Source organism: Paramisgurnus dabryanus, chromosome 12 (assembly GCF_030506205.2).
Source record: "Paramisgurnus dabryanus chromosome 12, PD_genome_1.1, whole genome shotgun sequence".
NCBI lineage: Eukaryota > Metazoa > Chordata > Actinopteri > Cypriniformes > Cobitidae > Paramisgurnus > Paramisgurnus dabryanus.
The window spans coordinates 13,524,033-13,547,725 of NC_133348.1; the positions used below are offsets into that span (position 1 = coordinate 13,524,033).

At 43.2% G+C, this 23,693-nt stretch overlaps 1 protein-coding gene across 2 annotated transcripts in view; it reads left to right on the forward strand.

Moving 5' to 3' along the window:
* hmcn1 (hemicentin 1) overlaps positions 1 to 23,693 on the forward strand; it is a 125,119-nt gene that overhangs the window by 23,650 nt on the left and 77,776 nt on the right. For both annotated transcript variants that reach the window (XM_065268379.2, XM_073811397.1), the window contains exons 7-22: positions 7,419 to 7,539; positions 8,137 to 8,400; positions 8,478 to 8,622; positions 9,493 to 9,614; positions 12,280 to 12,549; positions 16,472 to 16,613; positions 16,696 to 16,823; positions 17,137 to 17,250; positions 17,341 to 17,499; positions 17,785 to 17,979; positions 18,242 to 18,337; positions 19,908 to 20,035; positions 21,163 to 21,307; positions 22,278 to 22,390; positions 22,888 to 23,047; positions 23,259 to 23,436. In XM_065268379.2, coding sequence (XP_065124451.1) covers positions 7,419 to 7,539; positions 8,137 to 8,400; positions 8,478 to 8,622; positions 9,493 to 9,614; positions 12,280 to 12,549; positions 16,472 to 16,613; positions 16,696 to 16,823; positions 17,137 to 17,250; positions 17,341 to 17,499; positions 17,785 to 17,979; positions 18,242 to 18,337; positions 19,908 to 20,035; positions 21,163 to 21,307; positions 22,278 to 22,390; positions 22,888 to 23,047; positions 23,259 to 23,436 — 2,480 coding nt within the window. The remainder of the gene's footprint in view (positions 1 to 7,418; positions 7,540 to 8,136; positions 8,401 to 8,477; positions 8,623 to 9,492; positions 9,615 to 12,279; positions 12,550 to 16,471; positions 16,614 to 16,695; positions 16,824 to 17,136; positions 17,251 to 17,340; positions 17,500 to 17,784; positions 17,980 to 18,241; positions 18,338 to 19,907; positions 20,036 to 21,162; positions 21,308 to 22,277; positions 22,391 to 22,887; positions 23,048 to 23,258; positions 23,437 to 23,693) is intronic.

The window sequence follows — 23,693 nt, forward strand, 5'->3', positions numbered from 1 at the left end:
AAGGTTGTCTGCCTTGGGGTTGGTTTTACTTAGATTTTGGTTTCAGTTTTAGCACAAGGCAATCCTTAAATCTTCATAATTAATGGATAACATCTTTATCTTAATCCACTAATCTGCAATAGTCTTTGGAGGGCGATGGTGGGCTCCGTGTTCCACCTTAAGTCTTTCAGGATCTTTTCCTTCAGCTCCCTGCTGACCGTGTCATTGATGGTTTCTTGGCGTCATGTCATGCAGTGCTTCATGGCCCATGGTAATCCTTTGGGATGGTTGTAATTTTAAAAGAATGCAAGCAGAGGACGGGTTGCCATGGCTGGCCCTGAAGCAGTGAGCTGCTGACAACATCAAGCACACCCCAGGCCCTCTGCACCAAAACAGTCATAAAGGACAGCAGGGATTCGAGTCATTGTTAATGGTTTAAATGATTTAGGATTTAAATGTTATTTATGGATCTTGAGCTTGTTGTCATAAATGCTTTAAGAGGTATTTGATCCCAAATCTTATTAAAGTTCTTAATTCTACAAGTGATTGACAAAGAAATGCAATCTGCAAGAACGTCTCGGTTACGTATGTAACCCTCGTTCCCTGAAGGAAGGGAACGGAGACGTCACGTCTTGACCGACGAATTGGGAACCGCTCCGCGGGTGACCTATCTACTTCGAGAAACTATAAAAACGCCAATGAACTTGGCATGCAGGTATTTGCATAATGCCGGCGCCGCCCCGCCAGGTGCGTATATAAGCCGCAGGTGCACAATACCAAATTAGCTATATTATTGCTGAGAAGCCGAGCAACAGTGCCCGGCCTAAAAAACAGCAATGGAACAGCAAACTGTGGCGACGGGACGTGACGTCTCCGTTCCCTTCTTTCAGGGAACGAGGGTTACATACGTAACCGAGACGTTCCCTTTCAGTCGGTCACTACGACGTCACGTCGTGACCGACGAATTGGGAATCCCTACCAAAACGCCACTGCAGCTGAACCCTTCCAGTGTCTGTAAAAGCCCTCCGCCCTCCACGTAAGGGGCGGAACCTAAGGCGAAATGCAGAAGGCCGGTCACTACCTGTTCCTTAACCCACGATAGTGAAGCAGCGAACTGGGGAAGCGTCTAAACTGAGCGGAGCTAGAACACTGCGGAAGCCATCCCCTAAGAAGGTTGAATGGATGACATAAAATATGAAACAACCGATAGGTTGCTCATAAAAAGTCTCTGAACAAAACATAGTATGCAGAGAGATGCAGAGCAGGCTCTGCTAAGGAAAACGTGGAGGATTAGTACCCCACGGAGTATACACACAAATGAACCCCACGTAGGGGACAAATGTGGACGCCTAGCCTACACAGGTTTACAGAGAATACATCAGAGATAGGTTGACAGCGGATGCTCCGCAACACCAGCTATCAGGGCGGTGGAGGAGAGGCAAAAACAGTTTTTTAGACGTTTTTGCCCCGATGGCCTTCCATATTGGTGCAGATGTGCAGCACCAAAATAGAGGCTCCAAGCCGACACACGAGCCGACCCTCGGCATTCTTAACTAGTTAGTAGAAAGAACCCGAGTGGAAACCGGTTCGACACGAACACTATAGAATCTTGTGAACGTATTAGGTGTCGCCCAGCCTGCAGCTCTACAAATATCTGTTAGCGAGGATCCGCGAGCCAGTGCCCAAGATGATGCCACACTGCGTGTAGAGTAAGCACGTAAATTAAATGGACAAGGCACATTCTGCTTTTGATATGCAAGGGCTATAGTATCCACAATCCAATGGGACATCCTCTGCTTGGTGACAGCTTTTCCTTTCTGCTGACCACCGTAACAAACAAAGAGCTGATCTGAGGTCCTAAAACTTTGCGTCCTGTCTATATACACACGTAGTGCACGAACAGGGCATAACAAAGCCATGGCTGGGTCTGCCTCCTCCAAAGGCAGCGCTTGGAGGTTCACCACTTGATCTCTGAAAGGAGTGGTGGGAACTTTGGGCACAAAGCCGGGCCGGGGTCTCAGAGTTACGCTGGATGCAGCCGGCCCGAACTGAAGGCACGATTCGTCGACCGAAAATGCATGAATATCCCCTATCCTCTTAACAGAAGCCAAAGCAAGGAGAGTTAATGTTTTCATTGTAAGAAATTTAACACTCACACTATGCAGAGGCTCAAATGGGGCTTCCTGGAGTGATTTCAGCACCAAGGACAGGTCCCACGGAGGAATAGAGGGAGGACGCGAAGGATTCAGTCTTCGAGCGCCTCTGAGAAATCTAATGACCAGGTCGTGCTGACCCACTGTTCTACCGTTTACGGGTGAATGGTGAGCTGATATCGCAGCGATATCGACTTTAATAGTGGATGGTGACAGCCTATTCTCCAAACGGCGCTGGAGATATAAAAGCACAACACTAATCGGGCATTCTCGGGGGTTTTCACTTTGGGAAGAACACCAGTCGACAAACAGGTTCCATTTAAGCGCGTAAGCCTGTCTCGTAGACGGCGCTCGCGCTGCAGCAATAGTGTTAGATACCTCTTGCGGTAAATCACTCAAATCCTCCGTGCCCCGTCCAGAGACCACACATGGAGGTTCCACAGGTCGGGGCGCGGGTGCCATAATGTGCCCTCTTGTTGAGAAAGAAGGTCCTTCCTCAGGGGAATCTTCCACGGAGGGGCTGTCGCGAGGAGAGAGAGTTCTGGAAACCAACTCCTGGTTGTCCAATACGGTGCCACCAACAGCACGCTCTCCTCGTCCTCCCGGATTTTGCATAGGGTTTGCGCAATGAGGCTCACCGGAGGGAACGCGTATTTGCGCATGTTTCGCGGCCAGCTGTGTGCCAATGCATCCACGCCGAGCGAGTCGTCGGCTAGTGAATAGAACAGGCGACAATGGGTCGTCTCTGGGGAAGCAAACAGATCTATCTGCGCTTTGCCGAAACGTCTCCAAATCTGCTGAACCGCAATGGGGTGGAGACGCCATTCGCCGGGACGCGCAGCCCGAGAGAGCGCATCCGCCTCTACATTGAGCGTGCCCGGGATGTAAATGGCACGAAGAGACCTCAAATTCTTCTGACTCCAAGTGAGGAGATGACGGGCGAGATGCGACAGGTGACGCGAGCGTAAACCGCCTTGACGATTGATGTACGCCACGGACGCAGTGTTGTCTGTGCGAACTAATACATCTTTGCCCTGTAACTCGTTGCTGAAACGGACGAGCGCAAGATATACAGCCCACATTTCTCGGCAATTTATGTGCCAATGCAGCTGGGGTGCCGTCCAGACCCCCGGAGCCGCAAGCCCATCGTACGTGGCCCCCCACCCCGTGTCCGAAGCATCTGTGCATACTATTGCATGCCTGGAGACCTGTCTCAGAGGCACACCGGCTCGGAGAAACGCACGGTCTGACCACGGAGTGAAAGTGCGACGACACGCAGGTGTAATGATAACACGGTGAATGCCGCGCAGCCACGCTCTCCTCGGGACTCGATCGTGAAGCCAATGCTGAAGCGGTCGCATATGGAGCAGTCCGAGCGGAGTTACAGCTGCGGCTGCTGCCATATGCCCCAAAAGCTTCTGAAATTGTTTCAGCGGGACCGCGCTCTTGCTCTTGAATGTATTCAGGCAAGTCAGAATCGACTGTACACGCGCTTCTGTTAGACGAGCTGTCAAATCGATCGAGTCCAGTTCCATACCGAGAAAAGAGATTCTCTGCACGGGGCAAAGCTTGCTCTTTTCCCAGTTGACCCGAAGACCCAAACGAGCGAGGTGTTTCAGAGTTAAATCTCTGTGATCGCACAGCGTCTGACGTGTTTGAGCTATTATGAGCCAATCGTCTAAATACGCGAAAATGCGCACACCTTTCTCTCTCAGGGGTTTTAAAGCCCCCTCCACTACTTTGGTGAATACACGGGGAGACAGAGAGAGCCCGAATGGGAGGACTTTGTACTGGTATGCTCGCCCCTCGAACGCAAAGCGGAGAAACTGCCTGTGCCGGGGGAGAATCGATACGTGGAAGTACGCGTCCTTCAGGTCGATGGATGCGAACCAATCGTTTGGACGAATGCATGGAAATATGCGCTTGGGCGTCAGCATCTTGAACGGCATTCTGTGAAGTGCACGGTTCAGCGAACGCAGGTCCAGGATCGGTCGCAAGCCGCCGCTTTTCTTGGGTACAATAAAGTAAGGGCTGTAAAACCCCGACCTCATCTTGGCTGGAGGGACCGGCTCGATCGCGTCCTTCGCCAGTAGGACAGCGATCTCCGCACGGAGGACGTGCGCATCGGCAGCTCTCACCGCAGTGAAACGAACGCCGGAGAATTTGGGGGGACGCCAGGCAAATTGGATCGCGTAGCCGAGACGAATCGTGCGTAAAAGCCAACGCGACGGGCTGGGAAGCTGTTCCCACGCCCCCAGACACCGTGCGAGAGGGACTAAAGGCACGATCGGTGTACCCGCGGCGGGCGCAACGGAGGTGATCGCCGGTGTGTGCGTATTGGCCGCACCGACAGCAGTGTTGTGCATGATAACACTCACCTGAGTCCGCTGCTGGGTGGGTGAGTAAGGGAGGCTCTGCTGAAGACACCTCACGCCACTCGATGCACCCTCTGGCGAAGGGGGAGGAAGACGATGGGTTATGAGCCCGTGATTGTCTTCTTTCCCCTGAGAAGTCAGAGAGCGCGATGGGGTTATGAGCCCGTGCGTTGCTCTCGTACTCCTCTGATGAGTCGGAGAACGAGGGGGGGTTATGAGCCCGCTCGTGTCTCCGGCGCTCATCTGAAGACCTAGAGATGGAAGTGGAATTCGCTCTTTTTGTGGAATTGTGGGTGCCGACTGAAAAGTCGGCGGAACAGAAAATTGAAACAAAGGATTCCCCAACCGGCCCTCCTCCGGTGGGGGGAGTGGTGCTTTCACCATCTCCCGAAGAGCGATCCCCTCCATCTCTAGGTCGCCCGTCTCAGGGCCGCTTCGATTTTCTTTTTCCACCCTTTGAAGCGGGCTGAGCGGGCGGGGCGGGCTGCTGACGACCGGTTCCTCGCTTCTTAGAAGAGCCCCGGGGAGGAACGGAGGCGGCCGCCGCAGGACGCCCTCGGCGAGGAGCAGGCTGAGGTGCCGACGTGGACGGGGCAGGCGCAGGACGCTTCCGACGTGGCATGATCTGAGCGATGGCCTCAGTCTGCTTCTTGGCCGCGGAGAATTGCTGGGCAAACTCCTCGACCATCTCGCCGAACAGGCCGGTCTGGGAAACCGGAGCATTCAGGAGCCGGGTCTTATCAGCATCCTTCATGTCCGCCAGACACAGCCAGAGATGGCGTTCCTGGACTACCAGGGTAGACATCGCACGCCCGACGGCGCGTGCGGTGACCTTGGTCGCACGGAGCGCCAGATCCGTAGCCGCACGCAGTTCAGAGAACTCCGCCGAGTCGTGACCTCCCGCGTGCAGGTCCCTCAGAGCCTTAGCCTGGTGGACCTGCAGCAATGCCATGGCATGCAGGGCAGAGGCTGCCTCCCCACAAGCCTTGTAAGCAGCACCGGACAGCGCCGAAGACTGCTTACAGGCCCGTGAGGGGAGAGTAGGCTGGTCCCGCCAGGAGGAAGCGACACCGGCCGGACACAACTGCATCGCGACCGGCCGCTCCACTGACGGGATACCAGTGAACCCCTTGGCATCTCCACCCTCGAGAGAGGTGAGGGGTGAAGGCTGAAACGGTCGGTTCCGGGCGGAAAACGGGGTTTTCCACGACCGCGTCAGCTCTTCATGCACCTCGGGGAAGAAAGGCACCGGGGGCGAGGACTGAGAAGCCCTGGCACCCCCGAAGAACCAATCATCGAGGCGGGACGGTTCAGGTGGGGGAGGTTTAGTCCACTCCAAGCCGACCGCCTCCGCCGCCCGGGCGAGCATGGCTGCCATCTCGGGGTCGAACGCAGAAGCCGCAACCTGGCCCGAAGGCGGGAGCGGATCCGGATCGACGTCCGAGGCTGACAACCTCCCTTCCGATGTTACGGTGGACATCGCGTCGGGTGGAGGCTCGACAGAGCGCGAGGACACCGTAGAACACGGGCCGCTCGTCTCCATCGGGACCTCCGCTGGCAACGGATCAGGGCGCTGGGAGCTGCTGGACGAACCAGCAGACCGACCCAGCACCGTTATACGGAGATCATCCTTCGCAAGTCTGGTAGCTGCGCTCTTAGCAGCACCAGACTTGGAAGGCGGGCGCCGTTCCCGGAGAAACGACACCCGTCTCCGCAAATCCGCCATAGTCATGCCCTCACAGATGGAGCATGAACTATCACGCAACGCTGCCTCTGCGTGCTGGAGCCCCAGACACGAAAGACAACGCTGGTGGCCATCCCGGGGGGCGATGAACACACCGCATCCAGAAACCGAACACGGACGGAAATCCATCTTTAAAAAGACGACCCCGACCGTGACACGAATGAGTGGCTGTCTTTAAAAAGACACAAAGCTCAAACGTGCTGCTCTTTTAGGAAAATCACTCTTTTGTGCGAGCTGGTGAAACACACAGGGAGAGGCAACGCACTCACTCGAACTCAAGTCCTAAATTAAAGAGACAGAGAGAGAGAGAGAAAGGGTGGAGAAAAAACACTGCGAGCCTCCGCTGAGGTGTCTTTGCCCAACCAACTTCAGCAAGCTGAGATCTTATTTTCTTCCCTTCCAGAACAGAATCTACGAAGATCAGATAGAAAGCTTCTCGAGAGCAGATGTCTGCCGGCTTCGAAGCAATAAAAGCTAATTTGGTATTGTGCACCTGCGGCTTATATACGCACCTGGCGGGGCGGCGCCGGCATTATGCAAATACCTGCATGCCAAGTTCATTGGCGTTTTTATAGTTTCTCGAAGTAGATAGGTCACCCGCGGAGCGGTTCCCAATTCGTCGGTCACGACGTGACGTCGTAGTGACCGACTGAAAGGGAACTGTATCTTATATGATGTGGGGCTTCTGTTTTCATGCGTTATTGTTTTCTGTTATTTTGTTTTTATGTGCTAGTGAGCCAAAGACAAATTTCCACCTCGGTGGACAATAAAGATATACAATACAAAAAATTAGTTTGGGTATGCCTCTGTGGTGGATCCTACTATAATAAGCAGATATTATTAGGGGTGTATACTAGTTATAGGGGCGTTTTCGCAGACAGGGCTTATCCAAGTCCCGGACTAAAATGCATGTTTGAGCTGTCCTAATTTAAAAACACCTTGTACATCTTAACATATATCAGGGCCATTGTTTTGTCTCAAAATGCACACCAGTATTGTTTTTTGTAAGGTTTGTTTGTAAATGTCCTAATCTAACCAAGGCCTAACCCTGATTAATCTAAACCCTGTCCAGGAAACCGCCCTTTAAAGGCACATGTTAATTGTTTTTAAGAAATGCTGTCTAACTTCTTTATTTATTACATTTTGTTGCTGTCAATGTGACCCCAGACGTCCAGTGAGGGCAGACACTCGGTCCGTATATCAGGTCTTAGCACCATCGATTTCCGAGCAGGCTTTTCCAGGAAACCCACACTGGACTTCAAAATGACATCTAGCAGGCCGGTTCAAGGTGAGTTAGCAAACCATATTTAACCAGATTCATTTAAAAAAACACTACTGTATAGGTTCCATACCAGCTTTAAAGGTGCATTGTGTAAATTCTAGCGGCATCTAGTAGTGAGGTTGCAAATTGCAACCAACGTCATAGTCCAAGGCTCACTCCTCGCTTTTGAAAAACATAGAGAAGCTAAGGTAGCCACCACAGGACAATGTGAGGATGACATCGTCGTAGACAACTTAGTGAAAAAAGTTGTCTGCTAAGGGCTTCTGTAGAAACATGGCGGCACAAAATGGTGGCTTCCATGTAAGGGGACCCGCGGTGCATGTGTATAAAAACGTCTCATTCTAAGGTAATAAAAACATAAATGAAAGGTCTTTATACACCACTGATAATATAGTTATGTATATTATATTGCATTTCTATCCAGAGATCCTCCTAAAAGTTACACACTGCACCTTTAACCAGCATATATGAAATTCGTGCTGGGCTAAGCTGGACTTTTCTGCAGAAGTGTTTCTGAATGGACCACACACACACTTGTCAAATTTATGAGGTACCGTATTGGCCGTGCTGACCTTTCTGACCTCTGTCCTCTTACACACAAAGGAATACCCACTTTTATCCTGCTGAACACCACTGGACTTTCCCTCCCTGCTCGTGCGGACCGCCTGGAGCTCCTGAGCATTACCGGCAATGTAATGAAAACGCTGCCTATTCGTTACTACCCTGAACGACGCCCCTACGGCATTTGGAACATCACTGAGTTTGTCCCACCCAAAGAGGCCTTCTTCCTACGAGTAACCGGTTACGACCGTGATGGCTTTGTCTTCCAGAGAGTGTCTAGTGTATCCTACTCCAGCATTGTACCAGGTCAGATTAGTGCAGACTAATCCCACCCGAGAATTTTAAGTATCTTGCTTTACTTAAACCTTTCTTCATTTATTTAGATGCACCCAAAGTGAGCATGCCCACTCATACCCCTGGTTACTACCTTCAGAAGGGGGCTATTAACTGCTATGTGGACAGCCTGATCCCCTATACCTTACGTTTTACCAGAGAAGGATTACGATTGGGTGTGGACCAGCTCTTCAGGTACTGCTATTAAATTCTATGGTACATTAGTACTAATGCTGTCACGGTAATTATGCATGCAGCTTTTTTGGCCTCCCTCTGTCTGATTCTGAGTCAGTCTGGCTTTTTATTAACTTAAGTGAAAAAGGTTTTGTAAATGATGGTTGAATTTACAGTAGGAAACCTTGAGGAACTTTATAGGTGAACTTTATAAGTGGGAAAAAATACAGCATACAGTATGAGCAGTATATGGCCCTTTCAAACTATACTGTTGAAGGCCCAGTGAACTTTATAGTTACTTGGTTACCAGTTCACATGTTTTTAGTACACTTTTTCCAATGCAATCTTTAAAGGGACATTCCACTTTTTTAAAAAATATTCTCATTTTCCAGCTCCCATTGAGTTTAACATTTGAATCTTACCGTTTTGGAATTCATTCAGCTGATCTCCGGGTCTGGTGCTAGCACTTTTAGCATAGCTTAGCACAATCCATTGAATCTGATTAGACCATTAGCATTGCGCTAAAAAATAACCAAAGAGTTTCAATATTTTTGAAAATTGTTATTATTGAAAGTAATGAAGGGGACTATTTTTGGGCAGTGCGTAATATCACTACGTCTGCTGCAGCCATGTTACAGCAGCAAAGTCCTTGATTATTACACCAGAATGAGAGTATAGTTCCTAGCCATATCTGCCTAGAAAATCGCAACTTTAATTTGGTCTTAGTACACAATGTAACTACAGAAGAGTCAAGTTTTAAATAAGAACAATATCGAAACTTAAAATTAAATCTAGGGGAGCTGGAAAACCCAATGCTAATGTGTGAATGCAATGAGTATTTACAATGGAGCCTTAATTTACCTGCGTCAACATCTTTGATAAATATTTTAGGGAGTCCACTAATGCATCGTGGGAGATTGCCGAGGTGACCCTGAAGGACGAGGGCTTTTATGAGTGCATGGCCATCAGCACTGCTGGAACTGGACGGGCTCAAACCTTCCTTGATGTATCTGGTTAGAATGTCACCTTTCATTTTCAGCTAACAGCTTGCTAATAACAGTAACTTTACAAAACATCATGATGCATTTAGCTTATTTCCCTTAGTTAATTCCCTAATAACCAAGTTGTTCATGAATCATTTAAAGGTAATACAGAAGACACCCACCATTAGGAACGCACTGAAGCATCCTGTATTTATTAACTCCATGCATGACTGAATGGTCAGGCTATGCATTTAACTCTATAGACTGCCTTGTACTATAATAGAAAACATGTGAGCAATTTCATGGGTTAGTTACTATTGAGATGTTTTATATTTAACATGCCTGAGGAACTTCCTTATGTGCTGTTGGGAGTCTACATACAATACACGTATGCAATAAAGTACAGGTTTGTGTGTTCCCATAGGTCAGTGGTGATAGAAATATGGGTTTGTTAGCAGTGCAAATTTTGTGGGTTCAATCCTGGGAACACTTATAATGATAAAATGTATACCTTGTTATGTACTACAGTTTAAGGATAAAAGCATCTGCCAAATGCATAAAAGTGTAAATGTATGTGTGTGATGTTAGTTCATCTCAGAAATCCCAATGTGACTGAAACTGATCACTCCAAAAATCTGTTTAAAGTAGCAAGAACACTGGATTGTTTCAAATGAAATTACCCTTTCAGTCCTCGGTTTACTTCATGGTCTTTGTAACAGACATGTGTTGAAAAATTTTATGAGTGAGTGAGCACAGTTACAGCTTTGGTTTGACTGATTGATGGAATCAATGTGTACTTGCTCTGAACCTTGGAGTACTCCGCCTTGCATGTGTGCACTTTGCTAGTGGAGCATGCTAGACATCTGTCTGGACTTACCTCATTTAACTGAATGTGATTAATTGTTTTATATTCATTACATTTACATTTATGCATTTGGCAGGCGCTTTTATCCAAAGCGACGGTGCATTAAAATGTACTGTATAGATTTTTAGCATGTGTGTTCCCTGGGTTCGAACCCATAACCTTTTGCAATGCTAATGCAACCTCTGAGCTATACAGGAGGTGTTTTTAAGGTGATGTGTAAAATATTTTAGTCGACATGAAATTTGCTTAAGTGTCTTGCATTAGGAACTTATTATGAAAGATTTAGCACTGTATGTTATTCTATGGATTTAGAAGTTTAAAGGAACACGCCGACTTTTCGGGATTTTAGCTTATTCACCTTATCCCCCAGAGTTAGATAAGTCCATACATACCTTTTTCATCTCTGTGCGTCGTGTAACTCTGTCTAACGCACCCACCGCTAGCCTAGCTTAGCACAAAGACTGGAAGTGAATGGCTCCAGCTAGCATACTCCTCCCAATAAGTGACAAAATAACGCCAACATCTTCCTATTTATTTGTTGTGGTTTGTATAGTCCCATCGTGACCTCACCTGCTACTTGGGCGGAGTGATTAGCGCAACTCTGAGCGAATTCTCTGCTCCTCACCACAGGGGCTTTTCAGGTGCTGCGAGCAAATCACTCCGCCCAAATAGCAGTGCTTTGCTATCTGATAATATAGTTCCCAGTATGTATATGGTTAAAACATGGCTGTGTCTCATATGACCTTGTTATTTGTACACGATATGACTATACGAATCACAACATATAAATAGGAAAATGTTGGTGTTATTTTGTCACTTATTTGGAGCAGTATGCTAGCTGGAGCCATTACTTCAAGTCTTTGTGCTAAGCTAGGCTAGTGGTGGGTGCGTCAGACAGATAAAATCCCAAAAAATCAGCATGTTCCTTTAAGGTTTATGTTCAGTTGTCAAACTTTCATCAAAAAACTTCACATTCCTCTGAAAAGACTTTCCTTTTCCTCCTGATATCACTTGTTTGCTTCAGTGCTACATCAGGGGTCAACAAAAATAAATGTTAACGTGTCCTCTAGGTGAACCTCATAGGCTACTGTTACCCAAACCCTCTGCACACTATGATGACAAAACAGCCTTAAAGCCGTTTAGAGTTAGAGTTATTCTGGAATTTGAAATAGATAAATGTTCACTTAGATGAATACCTTTTAATATTTTACTTGGTAGTGTTCCACCAAAATGTTTTATCTAATATTGAAAGCATGCAGAGGAAATTAAAGATGAAGTCAGAAAAGTCATTTTGTAACCATCTGTGTCTGAACTGCTTTCCTGACTGTGCTGTCATAGGGCCAGTGACATTATTAGTTCAATGACAGGAAAACCTCCTTTTTTGAAATTTATGAGTCTTCATGAATAAGTTCCTTACTTACGCCCTAATCCTCAAATCTATCAACACCTTCCCCATTTCCCTCACTGTCATATGTGCAAAGTTCACAGACACCCCAAGACCTTATGAGAACTTAGATATACCTAAGAAGTAATTTGTGAAACTGAACAGATCAATTTTCTGAATTCAGTTGCTCTTAGATAAACATGGCAAGAACTTTGTAGAAATGAAGAATGGGGTGGAGGAAAATTTCAATCTTCAATATTTTAAAGTATTACATTTCTGTGCCTCATGACAGCGTTTTCATATTTTCACAGCAACAAGAAACTGATATGTTGTGTTACGTCTAAATCGAATGACTGTATTATTAAACTGCAACTGTTAACATTCTTTAATCCCTCTCTTAATTTATATATATATATATGACTTATTAGTGTCTTTGTATATTGCAGAGCCTCCTCCAGGCATTACAGTGCCTTATAACGTAACATCATCCCCTGGTGCAAACGTGGTCCTGACGTGTCTAGTCGCCAGCACAGTTCGTTTTAACCTGACCTGGCAACGTGGAAACGGGGATGCCAGATTGGACCATCGCATGCGTGTCACCTCTAACCTGTCCTTGGAAATCCAACGTGTCACACCTGATGATGCCGGCTGGTACACCTGTATCGCAGCCAATGAGGGTGGAGTTTCTTCCTCTCATGTCTACCTCAGTTTGCAAGGTAAGTTCATCCTTGTTGGACTTGTAATTAATAACAGTTGTTATTAATTAAGCAATGAGCCACAAGAAGCTTTCTGTTATAGTTAAAGGGTTAGTTCATAAAAAAAATTGCTGTCATCATTTACTCACCCTTAAGTTGTTCTAAATCTGTATGAGTTTCTTTATTCTTTTTTGATTAATGATGGTAAGCACACAGTTGGCAGTACCCATTGATTACCGCCCCAGTGAAAACTTTCTTGTACCTTTTTTTCTGAAAATGTGGGATCTTTAAATATGTCAAGACTTTTGAAAATATACATAAAACATAATCACCGGATGGCTCCTGGCAGCTCAAGACCTGCTTTTCTAACACAATAATCATTTTTACATTTCACTACAATATTTTATTGCACTTATTAAAGTGATTTATGTTGACTTGCTCACTGTTTTTTGCACACATCCTATATTTAATGTATTTTAGAGGTAGTCGCGATGTATAGATTTACATTGTCTTTTAAGCTGTCATTTATGGTAATAAAATGTGTCATGCACCTGATGGTTCCAGCAGGGCTGTGATTGAGTTTTATAACTAGATATCAGGAATGCAACATTTATTGTTTCATTTTAATGCATGGTTGATTTATGAAACTCCAGACCTGAGAAATGGGTTTCATTTGGTCCCACTTCATTTTTCAATTTCTCTCTCTCTTTTTCTTCTGATTCTCAGTCAATTCCTCTTAAGTTTCTGTCTCTGTCCATTTCCTGTCTCTCTGTCTTTCTGATTCTGAGTCAGTCTCTTTTTTATATCCTGTCTCTATCTCTTTCTGTCCCAGAATTTGAGAGGCAGAGAGAAAAGGGAGACAGAAGAGAGTCCGAAATAATAAGAACTAGGCTTTATGTTGTAGCAATCTTTCTATGTTATCTCTGGGTCCTCGACTTCCCTATCATTCTCCGTTTCCTCTTCCTTCACCCTCTATATTTGTCCTGTTTCTTCTCTTTAAGTCATTTCATAGTTTTTGTGTGTCAGTCTTTGGCTTTTTAAACAGCTGTCACTGTTGGACTGACGCAGTGTATTTGTGTAATCACCACCTGCTGGGATTCCTGTGCTGTCCTAGTCATTACGAGCTCTTTGAAGTGGGACTGCTGACACAGTGAAGCCTGCTTAGTCCACAGAGCGATCTGTCATGAATCATGATCTCTTATGCAACACTACTTTGACCCTTCTTGGGACAACTGCATTTCTTTGTGCCCTACAAGCATAAAGTCACAAATGTCAAGAAGTCAATAACCCTATAAAGTACTACAAAAAGTATTTTATAGTTATTTCATATTAGATTAAAAGTATTTTATAGTTATTTCATATTAGATATCCAGATTCTGGGACAGAAAGAGATAGAGACAGGACATAAAAAAGAGACTGACTCAGAATCAGAAAGACAGAGAGACAGGAAATGGACAGAGACAGAAACTATAACATATTACTTATATAAAATCTCACATTATTTGCTCATTTATAAACATTGATATACAGTTGTCTTAAAAATTATTTAGATGCTTTAAACCACACTTAAAACAAGTTATTCACTTGTCATTTGTGATTGTTGTGCAGGTCCAACAGCGATTTTTAGTAGATTATGAAGTCAGTTTCCTTCAAGTTCAAACATGGGTATAGTTTATCCCACATTTAAAGGGACATTCCACTTAAAAAAAAAATATGCTCATTTTCCAGCTCCCCTAGAGGTAAGCATTTGATTTTTACCGTTTTGGAATCCATTCAGCTGATCTCCGGGTCTCCACTTTTTGCATAGCATTGCAAAAAAATAAAACTTCTGTATTTACATCGTGTACTAGGACCGACGGAAAATTAAAAGTTGCGATTTTAGGCCGATAATGGCTAGGAACTATACTCTCATTCTGGCGTAATAATCAAGGACTTTGCTGATGTAAAATGGCTGCAGCAGATGTAGTGATAATACCATAGATATGTATAAAAAGCTAGATGTCTTACGGCGGAGTCACTAACGGCATCATCTGGCGGCCATCTTACCTCAGACAGCTCGCTCACTCGTAGTTTAATGGTGCAGGTACTTTTAAATGACCATAACTTGATCAATCTTCTACTGATTTTCAAATGGTTGGATTTTTTACAAACGTTATTAACATGGCTATAATTCTCAATGCTTTAACATGTTTCATGAATTTTTTTTATTTTTAGTATAAGTATGCAGTGTCATAGGTACATCTTTGACGTTTATAACAAATCAAACCATTTGAAAATCGATAAAAAATTAAGCAAGTTATCGTCATTTAAAAGTACCTGCATCATTAAAACTTAATGCTACGAGTGAGCGAGTGCCCTGTGGTAAGATGGCCGCCAAAATGCGGAGTTCCACTCAATTGGCCAGCAGCGAGGGCGAGACATCTAGCCTTTATACATATATATGGATATTACGCCCTGCCTGAAAATAGTCCCCTTGGTTACTTTCAATAGCGGGGGATTATTTTCAGGTGCTGCGTAATATCGTTGCGCCTGCTGCAGCCATGTTACGGCAGCAAAGTCCTTGATTATTACGCCAGAATGACAGTATAGTTCCTAGCCATATCGGCCTAGTCAAGTTTTATATAAGAAAAATATCAAAACACTTTGGTTATTTTTCCGCGCGATGCTAATGATCTAATCAGATTCAATGAATTATGCTCAGCTATGCTTAAAATTGTACCGCCAGACTCGGAGATCAGCTGAATGTTTTACTCCAGGGAAGCTGGAAAATGAGCATATTTTCAAAAAAAGTGGAGTGTCCCTTTAATGTTCCAGCATCAAAAACCCAATGCACTCTTTTCAGAGACATGTTTACTAGCTGAAATGTCTAAAAATGTGTCTTTATACCAGAAAAAGCGATTCCCATGAAATGCATACACTGATTAAATGTACAGTAGAGTATATCCTAAACGCACTTTAAGTTACTTTGGAGGAAAACATCTGCTAAAATGCAAACATGTACAGTAATTGTAACTGTAAGGGTTTCATTTGCAAACTTAAGGAAAACATACTGGCCATTTTTGAATTAGTCTATCCCGAGGCAAAGAAATGCAAATGAAGGTGTTGGTGAGTCTTACCATCATTGAGTAGTTAATACTGACCCTAAGGCAGACCGAGGGTGTAAGAGTACACTTTAGTGAGTAAGACTTGGGATAATTACAGCTTTAGACACAAAGTGATCTCTTAACGCCTGAGCATGCAACACATTACAGTTACAGTACACATACTGTACACAGGCTCAGTTTGTTTGCCAGGTTTCATTTTAATTCACCTTAATCATGAGAAAGCATTTTGTAGGGCTCTGCAAATTTCGTCAGGCTTTCCTCTTACAATTCACTGGGGAAGCTCTGTTCCTATTTAATATCCCAAATCCTTCTCAAATAAAATTTAGCGATCCTATCCAATTCCTGTCTCTGGCTGTGATGTCACACTTTCTACGGGACAGGCAGAGACTGGAGGTCCGGGAACAGTGAAGACACTCAGTCACCAGCAGGTCATTTTGACAGAGAAGCAATGAGAAAATACTCTTGTTCGGCAGGGGCTGGACATCATGAATTGATCAGATATGCATCTCCACTTCAGAAGCCGAGAGTATCTGGAACTAATATTCCCACTTGAGTGTTTCTGTAGGAAAGGATAAGGGATGAGAGAAGAGTAAAATGTGTTTGGCTGGACCCAGAATCACATCATGGGTGTAACGGCAGACAATTTTAAGTGTTGTAGTGGAGACTGTGTGTGAACATCACTGCTTTAATATGTCAGCCAACTGTATTTATCTATTTAAGATAGGACTACTGACTACAAACCTTTTCACCAAGACAGGGTTTCATGACTAATAAATAACATCTGGTCATTTTAGTAACGTTATTATTAAACACCATGCTTGAATCATTTTCACACTTAGAACCGCCAGTAGTTACGGTGGACCCGCGGAACCAAACGTTCCGCACCGGTCAGGAAGTTTGGATCAGATGTTCAGCCAAAGGCTACCCCTCACCCATGGTCGTGTGGACACACAACGACATTTTCATCATGGGCTCCAGCAGGTAGTACACTAGTTTTTAATTGAAGGTAGTAAGCAGTTACTGTACTTCGGTTCTTAGCCTGTTATTCTCTTTTGTTACCCAGACACAGGATGACTCCCGATGGTACACTGGTCATTAGAAACATGGGGGCGAAGGATGCAGGGACATATGGGTGTTTGGCCAGTAATGTGGCAGGAACTGACACGCAAACAGCTATCGTCAGCTACATCGGTGAGATAACCTGCTTTAGCAAATGTTTTGGTAACGTTTTACAAAGAAGGTTTTATTTGGAAACATTCGTTTGGGCGTTAATCATATTTTTAGTTAATATAACTCATATTAATAGTTAGTTAGTTATTACAAATACAGTTGGTTGTTTATGTTGGTTCTTTGTGCATTAACTCATGTTACTTTACACACCACGTATAAACAAGAGACAAGAGAAATGACTGTAAATAGATGAGAAATTCGACATATTCGGTCCCACCCTGCGTTTCTACGCTAGTCTTTAATTAAGTTCCCTGTGATCTTCAACCTTTTGTAGAGTCTCCACAGGTGACGGTCCCTCACACTGAGCTGGTGATCGGTTTGGGACAGACAGTCGTAATGGAGTGCAGGGCCACGGGAGTACCACACCCTGACATCATGTGGTACAAAGGTCAGCTTGCCTCCTTAACAAACAACATGGTGGTTAAACTGATTTGAATTCGATTGATACCATCACCCCTTATATATGTATGATCTTCAGGTGACGTGCAGCTGAGGCCATCAGCATTTTTTAGCATGGACCCTCAACGTGGCACTTTGAGCGTTCAGCAGACTCAGGACAAGCATGCAGGACAATACACATGTGTGGCTGTAAACTCAGCTGGCTCTGCACAGGGCTACATCACACTGGATGTGGGCTGTAAGGATATATTACACACTGTCATCTAAAATAATCATTCTTTAGCTACTATTATTTTTACATAACATTTATTATCTCAAATTTCAAAATGGAAAGTATGGGCATACTTTGCACACAAGCCAGTGCGAATTCAAAACATGTACTAGCCTTATTTTTTACACTAACCACTAACACTAATCTTTTTAATAACTCATGACACTCGCAGTATGTATAAGACGCTAATTTTGGACCCTAATTCTGACATTTATTGCATAAAGGTCTCACTTTGTGAAATGTATTTCCCAGCTGCCCCTCAGTTCACACGAAAGCCGTCTGACCTGTCTGCTGATATCGGCACAAACATCACCCTACCGTGTCATGCCCAGGGTCACCCAGAACCTCAGCTGTCCTGGAGACGAGAGGACAATGTCCCGCTCTTCTCTCAGCACCGCGGGCAAAGCAGTGTCACTCAAAAAATTGATGGCCACCTTTTCATAACTAGTTAGTATCTCTTCTTCTCATTTTCTCTGTCTATCTTTAAACTATGTACATTATTTTGTAATACTCAGAAATAAAGATGACATATCACCATAGATGACATATCATATTATTTGGATTATAAACAGTTCATTTTTAAAGAATGTCAAAAATATAGCAATGGATTTGAAATGAATAGTTCAGGTACAAAAACAGTATGCAAGTATTTGATGCTTTTGCAGTAGTCATTTGTATCTTATACAGTATTTTGTCATTTGTATTTCAGACGTTTGTATAGAAGATGAGGGAACCTATGTCTGTGAAGCTCATAACCAGTTTGGTAAAATCCAGACCAAAGCCAAAATCACTGTAACTGGACTGGGTAAGAGATCACAGAGATGTTCTTCACTCGCTACTGGTTCATATGTTTCTCATTCATGCTTATCTGTCAGCAGAACACTTCTTCTGTTTGTGCTTTCTTTATATTAGTTACATTAACATTTTCTTGGCCTGAAGCCTAAATTCAGAAGTTTGAGAGGTGCTTGAGATTATATGTAAAGTATGAGACTCTGGGATACACATGTTTCTGGTTAGGAGAGATAGGATAGGACAAGGTCAATTCCAAAATAAGGTCAAATTTATTTCATGTGGAGATGGATGTGCTGCACCAGATTTATATTCATACTTAGCATTAAAACATCTATAATGCCTTGCAATGTAAGTACTCAACCCAGGATCACGAAAGAAGGTACTTAAAGATGGTTTCAGCAGTAAATACATAAACAAGCGGCTGTCGTGGTCTGCACGTAACTTCCGGTAAACTCCGCTAAGAATAAATAACAACAAAGTCATTTTAAAGTAGTTTATTAGCAAAAAACAACACATAGATTACCTAGGAAACCAAAACATTTGTTATTTTCTACGAGGTATTTGTTCAAGAGATCAGTTTAGCAACTAGTAAGACCATTAAAAAAACGAAACTGGAAGTAAAGTTCGGATCCAGACGTCTATCGCGTCAGCGCACGTGCGTCCGATGAAACCGTCTATAGTCACGTAAATTTGTGAGTCTTTTCCATGACACTGACACATTTTTCCACCTTTTTGCGTGAACAATAGCCTGGATTTCACAGACAGGGTTACATTTTATAGTCAACACTGAGAGAAGTTTAGACATGACAGCATGCTTGCATTTATGCATATGTGTTTTTCTCTGATTGGTAGACTGTGTGTTAGTGTTCCTATAAAACCAACATAAAACACTGCAACTGAGTTAAAGATAAAGGTTACTAAATACATCTCAGATGTCCTCTCTTGCTGTGCTCTGTACCCCAGTGAAACTTTTTATGTGTATTTCAAGTTATCCATAGAAACATAACAAGCAAAGGTCCTCAGAGGACAGACAATTGACTTTACAGTGTCAGTATTTCCTTTGGAGGCTGAAGTGTCTTGTCTAGAGTTTCAGTTATGTCCATAACACATAACATAATACCACAGATGGACTTTACTTTATATGAATGCCACTTTCAAAACTTTCTCTGGAAATCTGCAACAATTCAATGCCAGCAATTCTATTTTAGAGAGATGAAGTGGTCTGTTTATGTTTAGCAGCTCTCATCTAAAAGCAATATTTTAGATGTATAAAGACATATGTATATGAAGAGTTCAGATGCAAAAGCCGCTAAATGCCTCATCTGTCAAAAATGAGATAATTATTGTAACCGAATGGTCTCGACACGTACTATACGTTCATCAAATACTTTCAGGTCAAATTCGCATAATCCTGCTCTCAGACCATTCAGAAATACAGTTTTTAGGCTGAATCCATAAAAAATCTGATAAAAATATAAAATTAACAGATTTTACATCTGAGCTCTTTAAAAATGTAACTGTATATTTCCATGCAACTGTGTATTATTCCCATCCCAAGATTTTGTGTGTGTTTGTTTGTGCAGTGTCTCCGATGATAGCTCTTAGTCCAGCAGTGGTCAGTGTGATAGAGGACCAACAAGTTACTCTTCCCTGTGTGGTCCTGGCTGGAAACCCTCTGCCTGAGAGACACTGGCTACATGACAATGGCTTGGTGAGTTAACACACACAACAACCAAAAAAAATCACCTAAATTGACTTAAGGAAAGTGGCGTCCGGTGACTTCTTTTTTCTAGGGCGCTCGATGCGAAGTTCGTCACAACATGTATGTAGCCCATCGTGTGTGGTTCCTTTTTTCAAAATATGTGTTCTGCGCATTGAGAGATCCTGTGTTCATCACGTGTCTTGTCAAAATAAGTGCGTGCTGCAGATGCGTCTAAAGGGTTTATGATAAAAGAGACGCTCGCGTTTACCAGATACTCGCATAATCTCATGTGTAATCAGAGTTTAATGGATTTTCATTTATAGTATGTAACTTTTTGCCAGCATAATCAAGAACCTCATTCACACAGCACTTTGGTCCCAGAAAATTTACTTCAAATTGGCAGACAGGCTTCTGTGTGAACACAAACACATTCTGTAAATGTTCTGGGATTGCTCCCGGAAACAAGACCTAGTAACATACATGAAAAGCATTCTGTATGAACAAGACGCAGAAACAATGCCGTAAGGGATGTGTAGATGCGCGTCTTATCGCAACCAGAAGTTTATGGTTGAGCTCTTTGACACAGGGATTTAAATGCAAATTTCAACAACAACAACGAATTCACGACGACAAAAATGTCTGCAAACTGGACTGAAGCAGAGATCAGGGAGCTCGTCACTTACCGCTCTAAATTTGAGATCATTTACCAGTATCATGACATAACATCGCATCACAAGCTCCTTATTATCTCTTCATAAACAAACATGCATGCGTCATGGATAATTAGCAAACTTTAGCCGCTATGAAAAAACTACCAAGTGCAGGACTTTAAATACGTCAAGTGTCTTACCAGGATTTTTACTGTATGTGTGTGAAAACACTCAGGTATCAAAATCATTGGCAGTGTGAATAAACCAAAAATCAATGTGAAAAGGACTAAGGTCGCACAGGCAGGAAATATTGTTAACTAATAATAGGCAAAATATCAAATCCATAATATAAATAAATCCCACAATACATTTTTACCAGTCTACCCTGGAAATAAGTAACCAATGAAAGTTAATGGACTGCTGACAATAACATTGTTTAAATGTCATTGTGATTTAAATGCTTGCATGTGTGTGACCACATGGCAGGTTACATCAAGTCCGTATTTGACCGTGAGACGTGATGGTAGTCTACATATAGAACGGGTCAGTCAGCAGGATGAAGGGCAATACACCTGTTTGGCCGAAAATGTGGTGGGGTCTAGCAATCGCACCACTATACTTCACGTGTACGGTAAGACAAAACAAAAGGACACACACTGAAATAAGCACACTATTTCATTGTGCATCGTGAGAAAAAACAATGGCAGTGACTATTTTCAGTTATTTTTAAAGCTATTATCAGTAAGGACAGCTCAAACAAGGATTTTTTTTTGGACTAGACTTAAGGCTTGTCCAATAAACCGCCCCATAGAGATTTAGAAGATGTTCTTTCCCAGCCAGATCTCACGGCAAGTCGTGTTATAGTCACAAAATATTTGATATAATTATTTTGTTATTGACACGATTTTCCGCTTTTTTTCGTGCCATGAGCATTAAAGTCTTTTTCGTGTCACTCAGCACAAATTTCTATCAATAGTTTTTTGTGTCCGTGGCTCGACTTTCTTTATCGTGTCATTTTATATTTTGTTTTCTCATTGTTTTTTCTTATTTTTTTACCATTGTCGCTTGGGGTTGGGGTTAGAATGACTTTCTGTTACATTTCAGACATCCCAACTCTAACCCCAACTCCAAGTGAAAATATTTTTAAAGCGGTAGAAAAACATGTAGAAACCAATACATAAAATTACATCCTAACCCAAACCCCAAATCTAACCCCAACTCCAAGCGACAATGATTTAAAAATAGGAAAAAACTATGAGAAAACAAAATATAAAATGACATGATAAAGAAAGTCATGCCATGGAGACGAAAAACTATTTATAGAAATTTGTGCTGATCATGATATCGTGCCAATAACACAAATAATTTAATCAAATATTTTGTGACTATAACACGACATGCCGTGAGATTGAGTAGCCTTTCCACACCTATAACACTTCTATGCCAAAAGAGGTGATTGTCAGAAACTTTAGCTATTCTCTTATATGTAATAAAAGTTGCTAGGGGTTAGTGGCTGTCAAGCACCAAAATAACCAAAAACATAAGAAAAATGTCCTAAATATATAATAATAAATTGCATAAATGTTCTTTTCCCCCTCTAGTGATGCCAACTATTCAACACGGCCCTCAAATCTTCAGTACCATTGAAGGGAAACCTATTTCTTTGCCATGTCGTGCACACGGAGTCCCCAAACCGGACATTAAATGGTCCAAGGTACTGTAAATATTCCTCCAAATCATTTATTTTTTTCTCTTACCTTATCTAAAACACACACACACAATAGCACAATGGTTTTTTAAATGGGTTTCTTTGTTATGATCTGAGAATGAGCTTCGAGCTCATTTTGAGGCACATTTTTATGCAAAGACGTTATGAAATCTACATTTGTCAATCTGTGTGGGCTTGGAGTCACAACATGTGCTGTAGTTGAGTAGAACGGACAGAGAAGTTGAGAGTAACGTGATGCCATTAAGTTACAAAGCAGCTGGTTATTTCTGCTCACATTAAACCATCACATTCACTCTGTGTCATATTCATTGATTTATAGGTTTTGCAGGTTTCTTAGTGAGAAACTTCACTTTCTGACTTCTGAATATGACGTAGCGTATCTCTGCTGTTGTTTATCTGTTTATTTGAGTACTATATCTGTCTCTTATCATTTTAATCTTCATCATGCTGCTGTTAAATTACTGTATGGTGGTGTATTTCAGAGAGGGGAATTGCTGGATCTTAGTGGCAGTTCCTTTTCTCTGGGTGAGGATGGCAGTCTTTACATTGTCTCTCCCAGCGGTGAGGAGTCTGGCGAGTTTGTGTGCACAGCCACCAATGCTGCTGGATACAGCTCCAGAAAGGTCCAGCTGACTGTATACGGTATGAGCAGCTTTATCTATGAATTCCTCTATGCATGTGTCTTCTTTGGAACTGTAAAACATGTGTTATATTGGCTAAATGAGCCTATAAAAAGGTATAAATACAACGAGAGAATACAATGAAATCAGAGAGAACTGTGAATCTGTATGTTTTGTGTTTGCTTGTCTATGAGTCCACTCTCACTCCATTTCACTGACATGAATGTGTGCAGTGAGGCCCAGACCAAGCAGTGGTGGTGGAGCAGGGATACAGGGTCATTCAGATGAGTTGTTGGAGATGTCTGTAACAGTGGGTGATGACGTCACACTGCCATGTGAGGTGGACAGTGTTCCTCCTCCCATCATCTCGTGGGCTAAAGACAAGCAGCTAATTTCTCCTTTCTCTCCCAGGTATCAGTCTTACTTATGTGATTTCAGAAAGGATGCATAAGATAAGTTTTATGTAAAAAATATACAAAAGACACGATAAAAGACATGTAAAAACACTTACAAGCACTGTTTGAAGAACAATTTAAAAACACACAAAAAACATGTTCCTAAATGCATCCCACTTCGGGAATTACAAATCAGCTTAAAAATCTTGCGCAGTAGACATTAAAGGAATAGTCTACCCTTTTGCCATATTAAACTATGTTATTGTTAGGGTG